This window comes from Cariama cristata, unplaced genomic scaffold, assembly GCF_000690535.1.
Source record: "Cariama cristata isolate BGI_N322 unplaced genomic scaffold, ASM69053v1 scaffold22219, whole genome shotgun sequence".
Lineage (NCBI taxonomy): Eukaryota > Metazoa > Chordata > Aves > Cariamiformes > Cariamidae > Cariama > Cariama cristata.
The window spans coordinates 4,089-16,785 of record NW_009634400.1 but is presented as its reverse complement, the minus strand read 5'-3'; the positions used below and the strand labels follow the sequence as shown (position 1 = coordinate 16,785).

The 12,697-nt window shown below is 47.1% G+C and overlaps 2 protein-coding genes across 2 annotated transcripts in view; one reads left to right on the top strand and one right to left on the bottom strand.

Moving 5' to 3' along the window:
* Positions 1 to 4,385, top strand: part of SETD1B (SET domain containing 1B) — a 49,309-nt gene extending 44,924 nt beyond the window's left edge. The window contains exons 13-17 of the mRNA XM_009707147.1: positions 1,531 to 1,697; positions 1,978 to 2,109; positions 2,755 to 2,874; positions 3,252 to 3,389; positions 4,130 to 4,385. Coding sequence (XP_009705449.1) covers positions 1,531 to 1,697; positions 1,978 to 2,109; positions 2,755 to 2,874; positions 3,252 to 3,389; positions 4,130 to 4,303 — 731 coding nt within the window. The 3' untranslated portion in view covers positions 4,304 to 4,385. The remainder of the gene's footprint in view (positions 1 to 1,530; positions 1,698 to 1,977; positions 2,110 to 2,754; positions 2,875 to 3,251; positions 3,390 to 4,129) is intronic.
* A 6,967-nt stretch (positions 4,386 to 11,352) lies between these two features.
* HPD (4-hydroxyphenylpyruvate dioxygenase) overlaps positions 11,353 to 12,697 on the bottom strand; it is a 4,840-nt gene continuing 3,495 nt past the window's right edge. The window contains exons 11-13 of the mRNA XM_009707146.1: positions 11,874 to 12,033; positions 11,612 to 11,728; positions 11,353 to 11,463 (exon numbers count right to left, since the gene is read on the bottom strand). Of these exons, the coding sequence (XP_009705448.1) occupies positions 11,353 to 11,463; positions 11,612 to 11,728; positions 11,874 to 12,033 (388 nt within the window). The remainder of the gene's footprint in view (positions 11,464 to 11,611; positions 11,729 to 11,873; positions 12,034 to 12,697) is intronic.

Sequence of the window (12,697 nt, the reverse complement as noted above, 5' to 3'; positions counted from 1 at the left end):
AAATCTTATCCCTTACTCCCTCTAAGACATGAAAGCAAAAGCAAAAAAGCCCAAACCACTTAAAATAATCAGTGATATGATTCTAACAAAAAGCAAGTGGACATCAGTGCTGAGCTGTGCATTTTTGTCCGTTCTTTCTCTGCATCTCAAAGGGCAACATGTAAGATTTAAATTTACAATTTTCTGCCTTTTCATACCAGTGTGGTAGTCTTGAAATAGATTTATTTAATTGTTTAAAGGAAGTATTCTAAAAGGATGATGAAATGCATCATCCCCAGTAATTCTTCGTCTGAGTCTGCCCCATTTAGGGAAGCAGTTCCAAAACCAAACCAGTTTCAAGGTGGGAGTAATTGGCCCCGCAGTGGTGGGGGACCACAGCCAGCGAAAGACAGAACGGGACGGCTGAGGGTAGGGCTTGTCTGTGTCTGTGCGCTTAAACGCGTTTGCAGTTGGCAACTTACATAGTGGAAATATTTGAAATCTGTTTCTCTGTTGATAAGGATTATTGTTAACAGCAATTTTCAGTCACTTTTTAAACTGTTTAAAAATCACCTGCAGCCAGTTGCTGGTTCATCCTGTGCTGCACAGCACGATAGGTATGAAAGTACCCGCAGGGTTCACCTGCTTTGCAGCAAGCTCACACCCCAGCACTCTGATTTCAAGGCCGTTGTTTCTTGCGTTTTATGGTCCCCTCTGCTTCAATTTTCTGGTGTTAAGGATATGTTATGACTCACAGGGAGCATTTTTGGGTAGATCTAAGTCGTCGTAGGCTTCATGGCTGTCTTTTGGGGGTGAACTGCCAGTAGTACAGCTCCACTTACCTTCCAGAAGCCAAAGACCTGAAGGTCCCCTCTGCCTGCTGAGTGCCGCGAGTCCTTGCCAGGCCAGCTGCACGTTTTCTTCACTGATCAGGACAGCGGGGTTTGAAATATCTGCACAGGGTCTTACCTTTCCCATGAGGGTCTGAAGGAGCTGATTTAGCAAGGCCAGTGAGAGCAGTGTCTCTCTCCAAGCCCTTTGGGCTAAGGAGCGTCTCTTGCCCATCTGTGCTGCTTCTAGCCCTGGTTGGTGGGGATGATTGCTGCCATGAGATCAGCGCGCTGTCTTCAGGGCTTGGGGTGGCTGCAGGGAATTTCAGGAGGTAGAACAAAGCATGTCACTCAAAACGAAGAAAATGGTACATCCAGATGGCTAGGCAGCTGTTGTCTGTGTGCGTAGTGGGTGCTGTGGGGAAATCCTTTCTCAAACAGGTTTCTCTTGACAGCTTAACCTTTTTAAGTTTAAATTTTCATTATCTCTTTACTTTAGTTTCCTGAAGCATACAGCTAAGAGGGAAAGACCATGCTTGGATTTCCTGTAGGCATGTGGGCCTCAGTGATGTCTTTTTTATTCTTCAATAATATTGTTATTTTTTGCAACCTCCCCAAAACCTTCCTAATTTTCCAAGTTCCTGGTATTAGCTCCATGTAACTGTAGCAAGTTTTGTCTGATATCCACCGGTGGCTGTGTTTCCCCTTAACTTTTGTCCACCCACTAGCTTTTCTACCCCCAAGAAAAAGAAGCGGGATGATGGGATGCGGGAGCACGTGACGGGCTGTGCGCGAAGTGAAGGCTATTACAAAATTGATAAGAAGGACAAACTTAAATACCTCAACAATAGCCGAGCTTTTGCGGAGGAGCCTCCAGCTGACACACAGGTGAGGACATGTCCTCTGCTGGTTGTGACTGCCAGGTTGTGAATGGGATTTGGTTTTATATGGTGTCACACATGGTGGATGCTTCCTGCCTTTTGGCAAGGAGAGAAGCAAAGCTGTTGCTTCACCTGTGTCGAGTTGGTTGTCCGGGAGTTGCTAGGGAGGTGTTAGTGTTTGATGTGGGATGTTTTAGGAGGCCACGCATTCTGTGATGATGTGTTGTAGCACAAGGGATTGCTTGCAGGGTGTTGGGTCAACTTTGATCACCCATTTGTTCTCTCAGGGTATGAGCATCCCTGCCCAACCTCATGCTTCCACCCGGGCTGGCTCTGAGAGGCGGTCAGAGCAACGCAGGCTCCTCTCCTCCTTCACTGGTAGCTGTGACAGTGACCTGCTCAAGTTCAACCAGCTCAAGGTAGGTCACCCCATGTGTTGGTGCTTTGCACAGGAGGCTGAGGCCAGGGCAGGAGACCTCCTGCCAGTCTGGTCTTACCTTGGTGATGGCCATCTTGGCACTGCGCACCGCTCTGTGCGCCAGAGGATTGAATGATACCTGGCTCTCCTGTACTTCCAGGTAATATAACTTGATACAACAATACAACTTACTACAACGTGTAATACAAATAATTTACCTAAAGAAATAGGAACAGAGCAGTCACAGGGAAAATGTGATGCTTAGTCCAGTGTGCTCACTTGTGAGAAGGAGGGACAAGAGCTGGCTGATAAACGGCTATAAATAAGTATATGATGACTACAGAGCTTGAGCCCTGGTCAGAACCATCAGAGTTATGCGGAACAGACCGATGGCCTTCAAGGGTCTGCTCTCCCCAGTGTGTGGTCAGCGGTAAAAACTCAAGTACTGCAACTCTGGGGGACCTCCCATGACCTCTGTCCTGCCTTCCTGTCACCGCAGGATAGAAGGAAACTAAATCGGGTTGAAGTACCCCAGCACTGCTTGTGGCTTGGAGCGTGCTGTGGATGCTGGACCCAGGGACGACCTTTCCCTTTCTGTGCTGTGGCTAATTCAAGGTTGGGGTTTTGGGGTGTTTTCTTCATGCAGTTCCGGAAGAAAAAACTAAAATTCTGCAAGAGCCACATTCATGACTGGGGCCTTTTTGCTATGGAGCCCATTGCAGCTGATGAGATGGTGATTGAATACGTGGGTCAGAACATCAGGCAGGTAAGCTGGACTGTGGGTGAAATCTGCGCAAAAACCAGCCCTGAAAGAAGTGCTCGAGTATGGCAGCAGGGGTTGGAGTCCTTGCTGTAAGGCACTAGCTATGTCAGCTAGGCAGAGGTTGGCATATAATTTGAAGGTATAAGGGTGGGATTTTCAACAACTCATAGAAACTAAGCACTCAAATCCATAGGAGATAAGCTCTCAAGAAGCCTATCCTGAACATCTGTGTTTTCAGTCAGGTCTGTGTTCTCTTGGGGTGTTAGGGATCATGTGTCTGTTGAGGGGCACAAACGCAGCTCAGGTGAGCGTTGTGTAGATCTCTGCTCACAAATCGCTTCTGCGGCGTGTCCTGACACTGCACGTGGGGTTTTCTGTAGGTCATTGCTGACATGCGTGAAAAGCGATATGAGGATGAAGGCATCGGAAGCAGTTACATGTTCAGAGTCGATCATGACACCATCATCGATGCCACAAAATGCGGAAACTTTGCCAGGTTTATTAATCACAGCTGCAATGTAAGTATCATATTTTTGCATACAGTTGTACTCCGACATACTGGTAAACCCATTGAGTCCTTGCTAACTTTGACTGGGGCCATGTTCAGAAGTAGCAGGGGGTCACAGGGTTATGATTAAATGTTGATGAGCTGCAGCAGATCAAAGCAGAGTCTAAACTAGCGTAAAGAGATTTGAGAGACCTGAGAAATGAAACATGCAGCAAGAAGTGCACTCAGAATCCTCCCGACTGTGTTGGGAGACCCTGATGGACACTTTTCAAACATACTTAACAAATATTTAACTTAACAAACCACTTTTTAGCATTGTTATTCCGTGGGAACAGTCTCCTAGTTTCCACGTGGGAAAAGCACTCTCTGCTCCAGCCGGTAGAGAAGATGCTTTCCCCTCTGCTCTGTGCTGCAGTCTACACTCAAAGACTTGGCTGCCTGACCAAATTATTAAGCATTAGTTGAGCTGCTCTTAGCCTGTGACAAACTTGGTGAAGCATCATCCAGGCTCTTTTGCACCACAAATGACCAGAATGTAGTTATTTTGGAGGAGCACAAGGAGGGCTGCTCTGTTTCTGGCCTCACTCCTCCCTCCCTCAGCTTCCCCTGGGTCCAGGCTCTGGAAGCATGGCTGAGGCTGTCTAGGGAAAAGTCTGCCCTGCTCGCTTTTAGCTTGGAATATTTGTGTGGAGGCTGGGAAGCCATGGCCATGAGGAGCCTAAATCATTACCTGTTCTGTCACCCTTGCAGCCAAATTGTTATGCTAAAGTGATCACAGTGGAGTCTCAAAAGAAGATCGTCATCTACTCCAAACAGCACATCAATGTCAATGAGGAAATTACCTATGACTACAAGTTTCCGATTGAGGATGTAAAAATCCCATGTCTATGTGGCTCTGAGAACTGCAGGGGAACCCTGAACTGAACTCGAGGTTTCTCGTCACACTTGCACCTTCGGCCATGTCAAAACTGTGGTAACCAGGTGTGGTTGCACTTTGCCAAAAAAAGAGGAAAAAAAACAAAAAGAAAAAAAGGAAGAAAAAAATTTTAAAAGGAAAAAAAAAAATTTAAAAAAAAAAAAGAGGAAAAAAGAGAAGAAAAAAACCAAGCAAGTTTCGCACTTCTGCCAGGATCATGAATGAAAGCAAAAAGCGCACATGCTTATGAGGACTGTTCATGTTTCAGGTGCTCTTTCCTTTTCAGATCCAACACGCACACAAAAAGGTGACTACCATTTTGTGGCATGGTCTATCCAAACACTAGCTTCTCTGTTCAGTCCCTACATTAATGCTCCGTAATGGGATAATGGTACCTTTTTTTTAGTTGTTGTTATAAACCTTCATCTTTTCATAAATGCTGCTACCTTTTTCTCATCAGTTTTGTTGGTTGAAAAAGACATTCAACATTTAAATGTGAAGCAGAGACTGAAAATGCCATATAGGGTTTGTTGGGAGCTTGATTGGCTGAAATTGCACAGATTTCTCAGAGTAAGCTGTAAATAAATGTAAGGTTGATGTTACAGAGCAAGCCAGAGGCTTGGGGGTGTGTGAATGGGTGTGTGCGTGTGCTTGGGTGCGTGTATGTATGGAGATGTGTCCGCAACGAGACTATAGGAGAACTGTCCTGCCTTTTCATTAGGGATGAGCCTGAACGAGTCCCCTAAGCCAGACACCCAGGGGAAGAGTCAGGTCAGCTGCAGACCTCAACTTAACGCCTTGGGCTCGTCTCTAATTTTCATATGCCATGCTGGTATATTGGGGGATCAAAACCTCTGCACCCGTATGTGAAAAATACTTGGATACTGCAATCACTAGTAAGAAGTCAAGTCAGTTGTGTAGCTGTAGCATTGTGGCACGGCGTGTGGCCTTTGGGGATGCCCGTTTCTTGGAGATCGGTTTGTCTTGCATGCAAAAAAGGCTGAGGCTGAAATTAAGTGGACAATTCAACCTCTGTTTACACTGTAGAAATCTTACCCTCCTTGTAAGCATACACTACAGCCCATGTTTATAACAGGATTTTATCCCTGTAGATGGGAAACAGGCTGATGTGTGTCTCGTATTAATTTTTCTCACTTGTGTCTGCATTTCCCTGCCCTTCCAGCATTTTACATGGAGGATTTGCCCTGTCCTTGAATATGCGAGATGCCTCCTGTGATAGGAGCGAGCTGTGCCGTGCTGCTCTCCTCCCTCTGTTACTCAGTAACTTGGCCTGGGGTGGTCCTATCTCTCCAACCAGAACATGGTAAAAGTGTCCCCGGGAGCAATCCTGTCCTCCCCCATCTACAGCATGAAAGTGAATGCTTCTTTAAATTTGGAAGGCATATTTTGAAATTATTTTTTGATATACTTTGTCCTTGTAGATATGCTGAGGTGAAGGTTGCAGTTCTTTGAGAGGTTCCATTTAAAAATGGGGCAAAACACCAAAGAAATACTTCTTTGGATGTGATCTGGAAATGTTACATGACCGTTCAGGTATAGACAGGATCAGTTTTTCAACTTGCATTGAATTTCTCCTGCTTTAAAAGTAGAGATTAGTTGTACTAAAACCTTTTTAATTGGCTTGTAAGGGGAAGTTGCAATGTCATTATGATACGGGAAGATTATCTGCATAACTAAATGTCTTCTCCCCACAGAACAAATTGCACAGCTGTGTTCTTGTAGTCTTTCAAAATCAGTGATAATTGCTGTATGACCACAGCTCCACGATGAGAGGTTACGACCTTGCAAAAGAATTTCCTGGAAGTTTTTTTAGCTGTCACGTGGAATTGCCAGGCCCGCACTGCGGAGTGGAGCTTGTAATGTAGGTTAGACCTCTGCGTCTGAATTTCTTCTTCAGACAAAAGGCCTGAAAGAACAGGAACACACAGACTGCTACACGCTGCCTTAATACTGCCTGTATTTCTGTCTGAGGGCGAGGAAATTGTTGCTGAGATTGGACAGTCCATAGTCTCATCTCTGGTTTTGGCTTGGTTTTGTTGTTTCCCCCTCTTTATAAATCTCTCCAGCAATTGGGTAATGGTGACCCAAAACCTAAAATTATGAGAAGCACAACTAGTTTCTGTCATTGAACATTGGTTGTAACTGCAGCGATGGCAGGAGCATTTGGGAGTTAAACCAGCTGCTCAGTTTATTTTATTTTTCTTTAAATAAGGTTCATCTGGTTGTGTTGACGCTACAATTGGCATCTCTACAGCTTGGCCTTTTACTTTCAAAGCTTTGGAAATGCACAGAGGTTTCCTGTGTCTCGGAGCTGAAGCCCCTGTGTGCAGCAGTTCTGCTGATGTCCTTGGCCTTCTTCCTCTCTGGTCCATCACACCACTGCATTAACGGTGGTTTTGTGGGGGTAAAGACACCCCAAATGGCCCAGCCCCTAAGTATCTGCTGACAGTTTTGTATTTCCCAGCATATCTGTGTGCTCTGGATGGGATTAGCCCCTGCAGTTTGCCTTAATTTTTGTTGAGGAGAGGTAGGGAGGCAGGTCAACGTCTTCTGAAACAAGCCCTACGGGTTGGGGTCCTTCACCGCATTTTTAGGAGCACCAAAGGGATTTGGGTGCCAAAGAACGTGACCACCTAAATCACTTGGGTACTTCTGAAACTGCCCGTAGCCCATCCCTTTTCAGGATCTCAGACAAATAACGTGAGTTTTTGGAAGAGCTGAGCTCTCAGCAGCCCCCCAGGAGGAAATGGAGCTGTTGGGACCCACAGCATTTCTGAAAAATCACATTAGTCTGGTCTCAAAGCCAAACCTGAGGCTTCTCTTTTCTTCCCCATAAATCTTGGCTTCCAGAGTCCTACCTGTATAGCTTTTGTCTCAGACTGCGAAGTTGCCCCATCCCCAAAACAGATCATTTTACGGTGAGAAGTCTGGTTTAGTCATTTCCATGAGCTACCGTTGGGACCCACAGCATTTCTGAAAAATCACATTAGTCTGGTCTCAAAGCCAAACCTGAGGCTTCTCTTTTCTTCCCCATAAATCTTGGCTTCCAGAGTCCTACCTGTATAGCTTTTGTCTCAGACTGCGAAGTTGCCCCATCCCCAAAACAGATCATTTTACGGTGAGAAGTCTGGTTTAGTCATTTCCATGAGCTACCGCAGTTGCCTGTGGCTGCCCTGTCCGTGCCAGCCGGTGGGGGCTCATAGGCGGCCAGCCACAGACCTCGTGTTGGAAGGCAGCCCGGTGGAGATGCCTTTCTGATCCCTCTCGGGTACTTTGGCTCGTACTTGGAAAGGGGTGAGATGAGAGGAGAAAGGCAGAAGGCGTGCGATTCGCACAGCAGCCTGGATCGGACCCAGCTGTCGCTTCCCGCGGTCAGCACAGGCACCCCGGCACCCCATGGAAATAGTGGCGAGGACTAAAAGGAAACCTCACCAGCGCGTGCTGCTTTACAGAGAGATTTACTGAAGTTGGTTTGTTCCCTGAAAAGCCTGTCCCCAGTTTATTTTCATTTAAATTGAAACCTAAGACAAAAAGGAGAGAGACTGTGCTCCCTGCAAAATTGTATCTCGCTAGGTGTAATGACCCAAGAGAATAGTGCAAAAGTTTTGGAAATATAACTTGAAGTTTTAGTCTCCCAACATGAAGCTGGCTTGAGTTCAGGGTGCAGATCAAACCCCGCCTGCCGCTGCCCAGCACTTTCATTTCTCCGTTCGGTTCATACCCCTGTTCGCAATTCCAGGTTGGTCCCATAGTGGTCTGTGACTATCGGGGGTCCAGGAGGGGAAGGGGCTCATCTTGCAGATATTTATATTGTATAGAGCAGCTTATTTCTACAAGGAAAAAAAAAAATAATTTTTAAACTCCAACAAAGTATACAGTAGTTTCAGTTCTGGTTTTTGTGACCTTTTTCAGGGATCATTTCAGTGCATTTCTGTATAAAATAAAAATTTAAGGAAAAAAGGATTTTGAAGTATAAAAAAAAAAATGCATCTTCTGTACATAGGCAAACTCAAGAATCTTCTCTTCAAACACTGTTTCTTGTAGAAACATGTTGAAATTTTTTTGCTGATTTCTTTGTACTTCAAGAGCATGTAAATAATTTATTAAAAGTGACTATTGTAATTTGGAGTTCTTTTTAAACAGATTCCAGCTCTAAATCATGTCGAGGCGATGGGGAGGAAGAAGGACTAAGTATAGCAAAGGAGCTGGTGGCATTTACAGCTTGTGTCAAGCTTTGTATAATGTAAATTCTGTATAAATATGTTTTTTGTCAAATAAATAGATGGAATTAGAAGCATTAAGAAACTGAAGACAAAAAATTGCCAAGTCAAGGCTTCTTCTTTCCCCCCCCCCTCAGTCTGAAACCTAATGTGCAAAATCTATTTATTTCAAGCGAGGAAATGTGTACAGTCTAATAGACAACCTAAAATGTATTTAAGCGAGTTTGCAACTGGATTTTTTCAATTTAATATTTGTTTTGTTTTTATGAGTTTCCTCCTTAATTGCCACTGTAGTATTTGTCCAAGTGAAAAGAAACACGTCGTAACGGACACTCTAAAACAAATGGGCAGTTTTAAAAGCAAAATGGAAGAACACCCGGCTCCCAGTCCTTGCAGTTTTCTGGTTCTACAAACAGGTTGTTTTAATTCACAGTGTGAAAATAAAGGGCCTCCTTTAAAAGGAGGCAGGTAAAATGGTTTGCAATAAATGGGGAAAAAAAAAAAAATCTTATTTTTTTTTAAGTTCCTTAAAAAAGCAACTCTGCTTTGAAGATATAGGATTTCTGCTTTTTCTTTCGTTAAGCAAATTTATAAATTTAGGGATGTTTTGTGCATATAGAATCTGTCACCAGTATGTATCTTGTTTTGAAGAAAGTGTTTTTGTTGTGGATGTGTCATGCTGTACATATTTGTTCATATTTTTGTGAATTGAATACTATGTACCATTGTATTATAGTAACTTTTATAAAGCAAACCATAAATATACTGACTTTTCTTACAGAAAAATTATGTTGTGCTTAATGTATAGCCAGGGCAGCTGTTTGCTCTCGGACCCGTGCCGGGAACCGTGAGAGCTCGAGGAACCAGATCCAGAAAGGAGCAGTCCAAAGAACTGATTTTCAGCAAAGTCTACTGAAAATATTAATTCTGGTGAGCAGGAAAGGACTTTTAAGCAACATTATATTGCATGAAAGAAGTATGTGAGTGATTTAAGTTTATAAAGTTACAAGAAAGTTTTCTGAGCATTAAAAATCCGTACAACCCTTAAGAGCTGAAGCACAGCCAGGCGCTGGCCCCCCGCCACGGTGCCGGCCCAACCCGGCCCAGCCTCGGCAGTGCTGCCTGGGCAGGTGAGGGGTCCCTGCTCCTGCAGCCTCTGCCCTCGATTCTTCTGAGTTCACATACTTTTTTTTTAATTTTTTTTTTTTTAACTTTATGGAGGCAAAAGCCCTTAAGCTATGAAGCGAGGTGTTAGTGTTGGTGGTTCAGGTGATGCTGTAAGGCTGTTGGGGCCAGAGGCCCTTTGGTTTCTGTCTTGTAAATCAGTTTATTCAAATCTGCAATGAATTCTGTTACCTGCGGTTTACAGGAGGGGGGAGATGGAGCTGCTGAGGTTTGGTGTGGATGAAAGCACAGCCTGGAGCCGGCCACGTGCCCCCCACCCGCCCTCGCTCGGGGCTGCTGCTGCTGTGAATGTGGTGGTCGTGGTCAAGGTGGCTTCTCTGAGCTTTAGAAAGAGAGAGACCTGGAGCAGAAACGAATGGAGTGGTTGATGGAGGAGGAAATGGAAGAGACAGGAGAGCGCCTGGGCTGTAGGTGACTTCCCAGCTCAGTTCTCGGCTTCTATAGCTGAGCACGGCGGCTGAAGGGATGGGGATGCAGAACAGCCAAACCTCGCAGGGCTGGCGCGGGGCAGAAGGCAGCAGGGCTCAGCCTGGAGGGCGGTTGGATGGGGCAAGGTCTTGGGCTCGTGTCCGAGGAGCCCATCCTGAGTCGAGGGCTTGGCAGGGACTTTGGCTGCTTGGGATTCGAGCAGCTTCGGAGCTGGGAAACCTGGGGAGCAGTGGTGGGTGCACTGGGGCTTTGGAGGGCAGATGTGCAACAGCAGGGAGACCTGCGGGCACCGGAGACCCTGAGATGTTCTTTAGCAGTCGTGGATGGAGGTCTGCGGACTCCTCGGGGAGTGTTCGACCTGCAGCCACAACGAACATGGGGTAGAGGTGCTCCAGCCCCAACACATTAACTTCCCAGGCACTCAAGCTGTGACAGAAAAGGGTTTTATTGTGTCGGTGGGGAAAGTCCCCTTGCAAAGGACAGTGACACCACCAGAGCGATGCCCAGAGGGGACTTCGCACGTGCAGCCGGGATCCGAGCCAAGGAATCGCTGCCAATGCCAGCAAGAAACACAGGAGAAACCCCAGCCCTTCATTAAGTCAGGAATTTACAGGTATTAGAGCAAGACTGCGTTGCCTTGGGAAGGCTGAAATACGTAAATTTGATTAAGTCTCATTCCAGAACGTTGTAGCTACCCTAAACCCATGTGTTTAATCTCAGCAAATTCAAATTCAAGATTGAGTCTAAAAGCAATTAAAGTCTTATAAAATGAGATGCACAGAGGCAAACGCCTCCGTGCTTTCCTCTCCTAGCTTCCTGCATAGCTAAAATTAACAGAAAACTCTGGATAGACTAAATTTAAGGACTCCCAGTTGTTTCTTCTGTCTTCCTCCATAGCTGCATGTCTTTGGCACACGCCTTAAATCTGCCCCTTGTTAAGAACGCAGTGGTTTGGATCAGATTAAACTGCTTTTTAAGAGTGTGTTTGCTATTTCCCACGCTCCCTCTCCCAAGAAGTCACCGGAGGGCAGCGCCAGGGCTGGGCCAGGATCGGTGTTGAGTCCTTTTACATCTCCAACTTGGCAGCAGCGTCCCTAGGTTTATGACACTTAGGTCTGGGCTATTTACCAAAACATTGGCCATTTCCCGGTTCATTTGTGAATCAGCTCGTTACAGGCGAGGGCAGCGTTTTCTGCCATCCTCTAGATGCGCTTGGTCTCCCCGTTGGGCTCCAGGACAGTCAAGTTTCCTCTTGCATCTTGATCCATTTCTATTGCTTCAAACAGAGACTTGAAGTTCCCGGCACCGAAGCCCTGCGGAGATGACAACGTTACAGACCACGGGGACGGGCAGTGGGTTCGTCAGCTCAGAAGCGGCTGGGAAACAGCAGAACCGAGAGCCGGCTGGGTGATGGTACTTAATGGCCCTGAGGTGTCGAAGCCCAGAAATCCTCAAACCAACCTGGTGGTTGTGCCGCTGGATGACCTCCAGAAAGACCGTGGGTCTGTCTTGAACTGGTTTGGTGAAGATCTGGAGCAAGTAGCCTTTCTCATCAAAATCCACCAGGATTTTCAGTTCCTGGAGAAAAGAAACAGGGCGATAGCCTGAAGACCCACAGAGGAGCAAGGGGATCGCTCTGTGTCAGCCTCATCCCTGCAAAACGCTTTGGGGAGCCCGTCCAGCGCTGGGCAAACCTTTTCCCTCTCAGGCCTGTCTGACTCACCGCCAGCTTGTCGATGTTCTCCTTCACTTTGATTTTGGCACTTTTCAGCCTCTCCCGCAGCATCTGGTAGTAGCTGGACGGCACGTCCATGAACTGCACGCCCCGTTGCTTCAGGTTGGTGATCTGCAAGGCAGGGGAGACCCCGGCGTGGGTCAGGCTTGGGGCTTGTTTGTGGAGTGGTTTGTGCCAAGCGGATGGCCTGGGACGGACGGTGTCAGGAGGGAGTGATACTTTCCCATGACATTGGCCAGCCTCGCGCATGGGGACCTGTCCCACCCTCTCCCTTTGAGCACCAGGAACAGGAGGACCCAAGATGCCCTCTCCAGGCAATGCAGAGAGTTGGCCACCATGCAAGGATGCTTCATCCCACCCTGACAGCCCCCCCCAGGATACTGCTGGAGGCCCTTTGGTCTGGAGAGGAGCCCAAAACCAAGGGCTCAACAGCAGCTGGGCTTGATCCAGACTAGCACCTGCCCCAGGCAAAGGTGGGTGATGTGCTATGGTGGCTCAGCCCGGGCTGCCCGAGCTCCCCACCAGCCACCCCCAAGGACAGCACGTGCCCTTGGGTCCCTGCAGACCCCAGCTGCTTTAAGCTGGAGGGACGGACATCTGCCAGCAGCTCACGGGTGCAGGCAGGTCCCTTTCCAGCGACTCACTGGGCAGTTAATCCTGGTTGTAAGTCAACCACAGCACAAAGTCCGCTCAGCCGGCCCATGTCCTCGTACCCCAACGGGGGTCATAGTCCACCACCGCCCTGTGAGGAGGACCGTGCCTGGCCGGGGTGGGACGGGACGGGGCAGGGGGATGCCCGGGGCTGCGCTCCA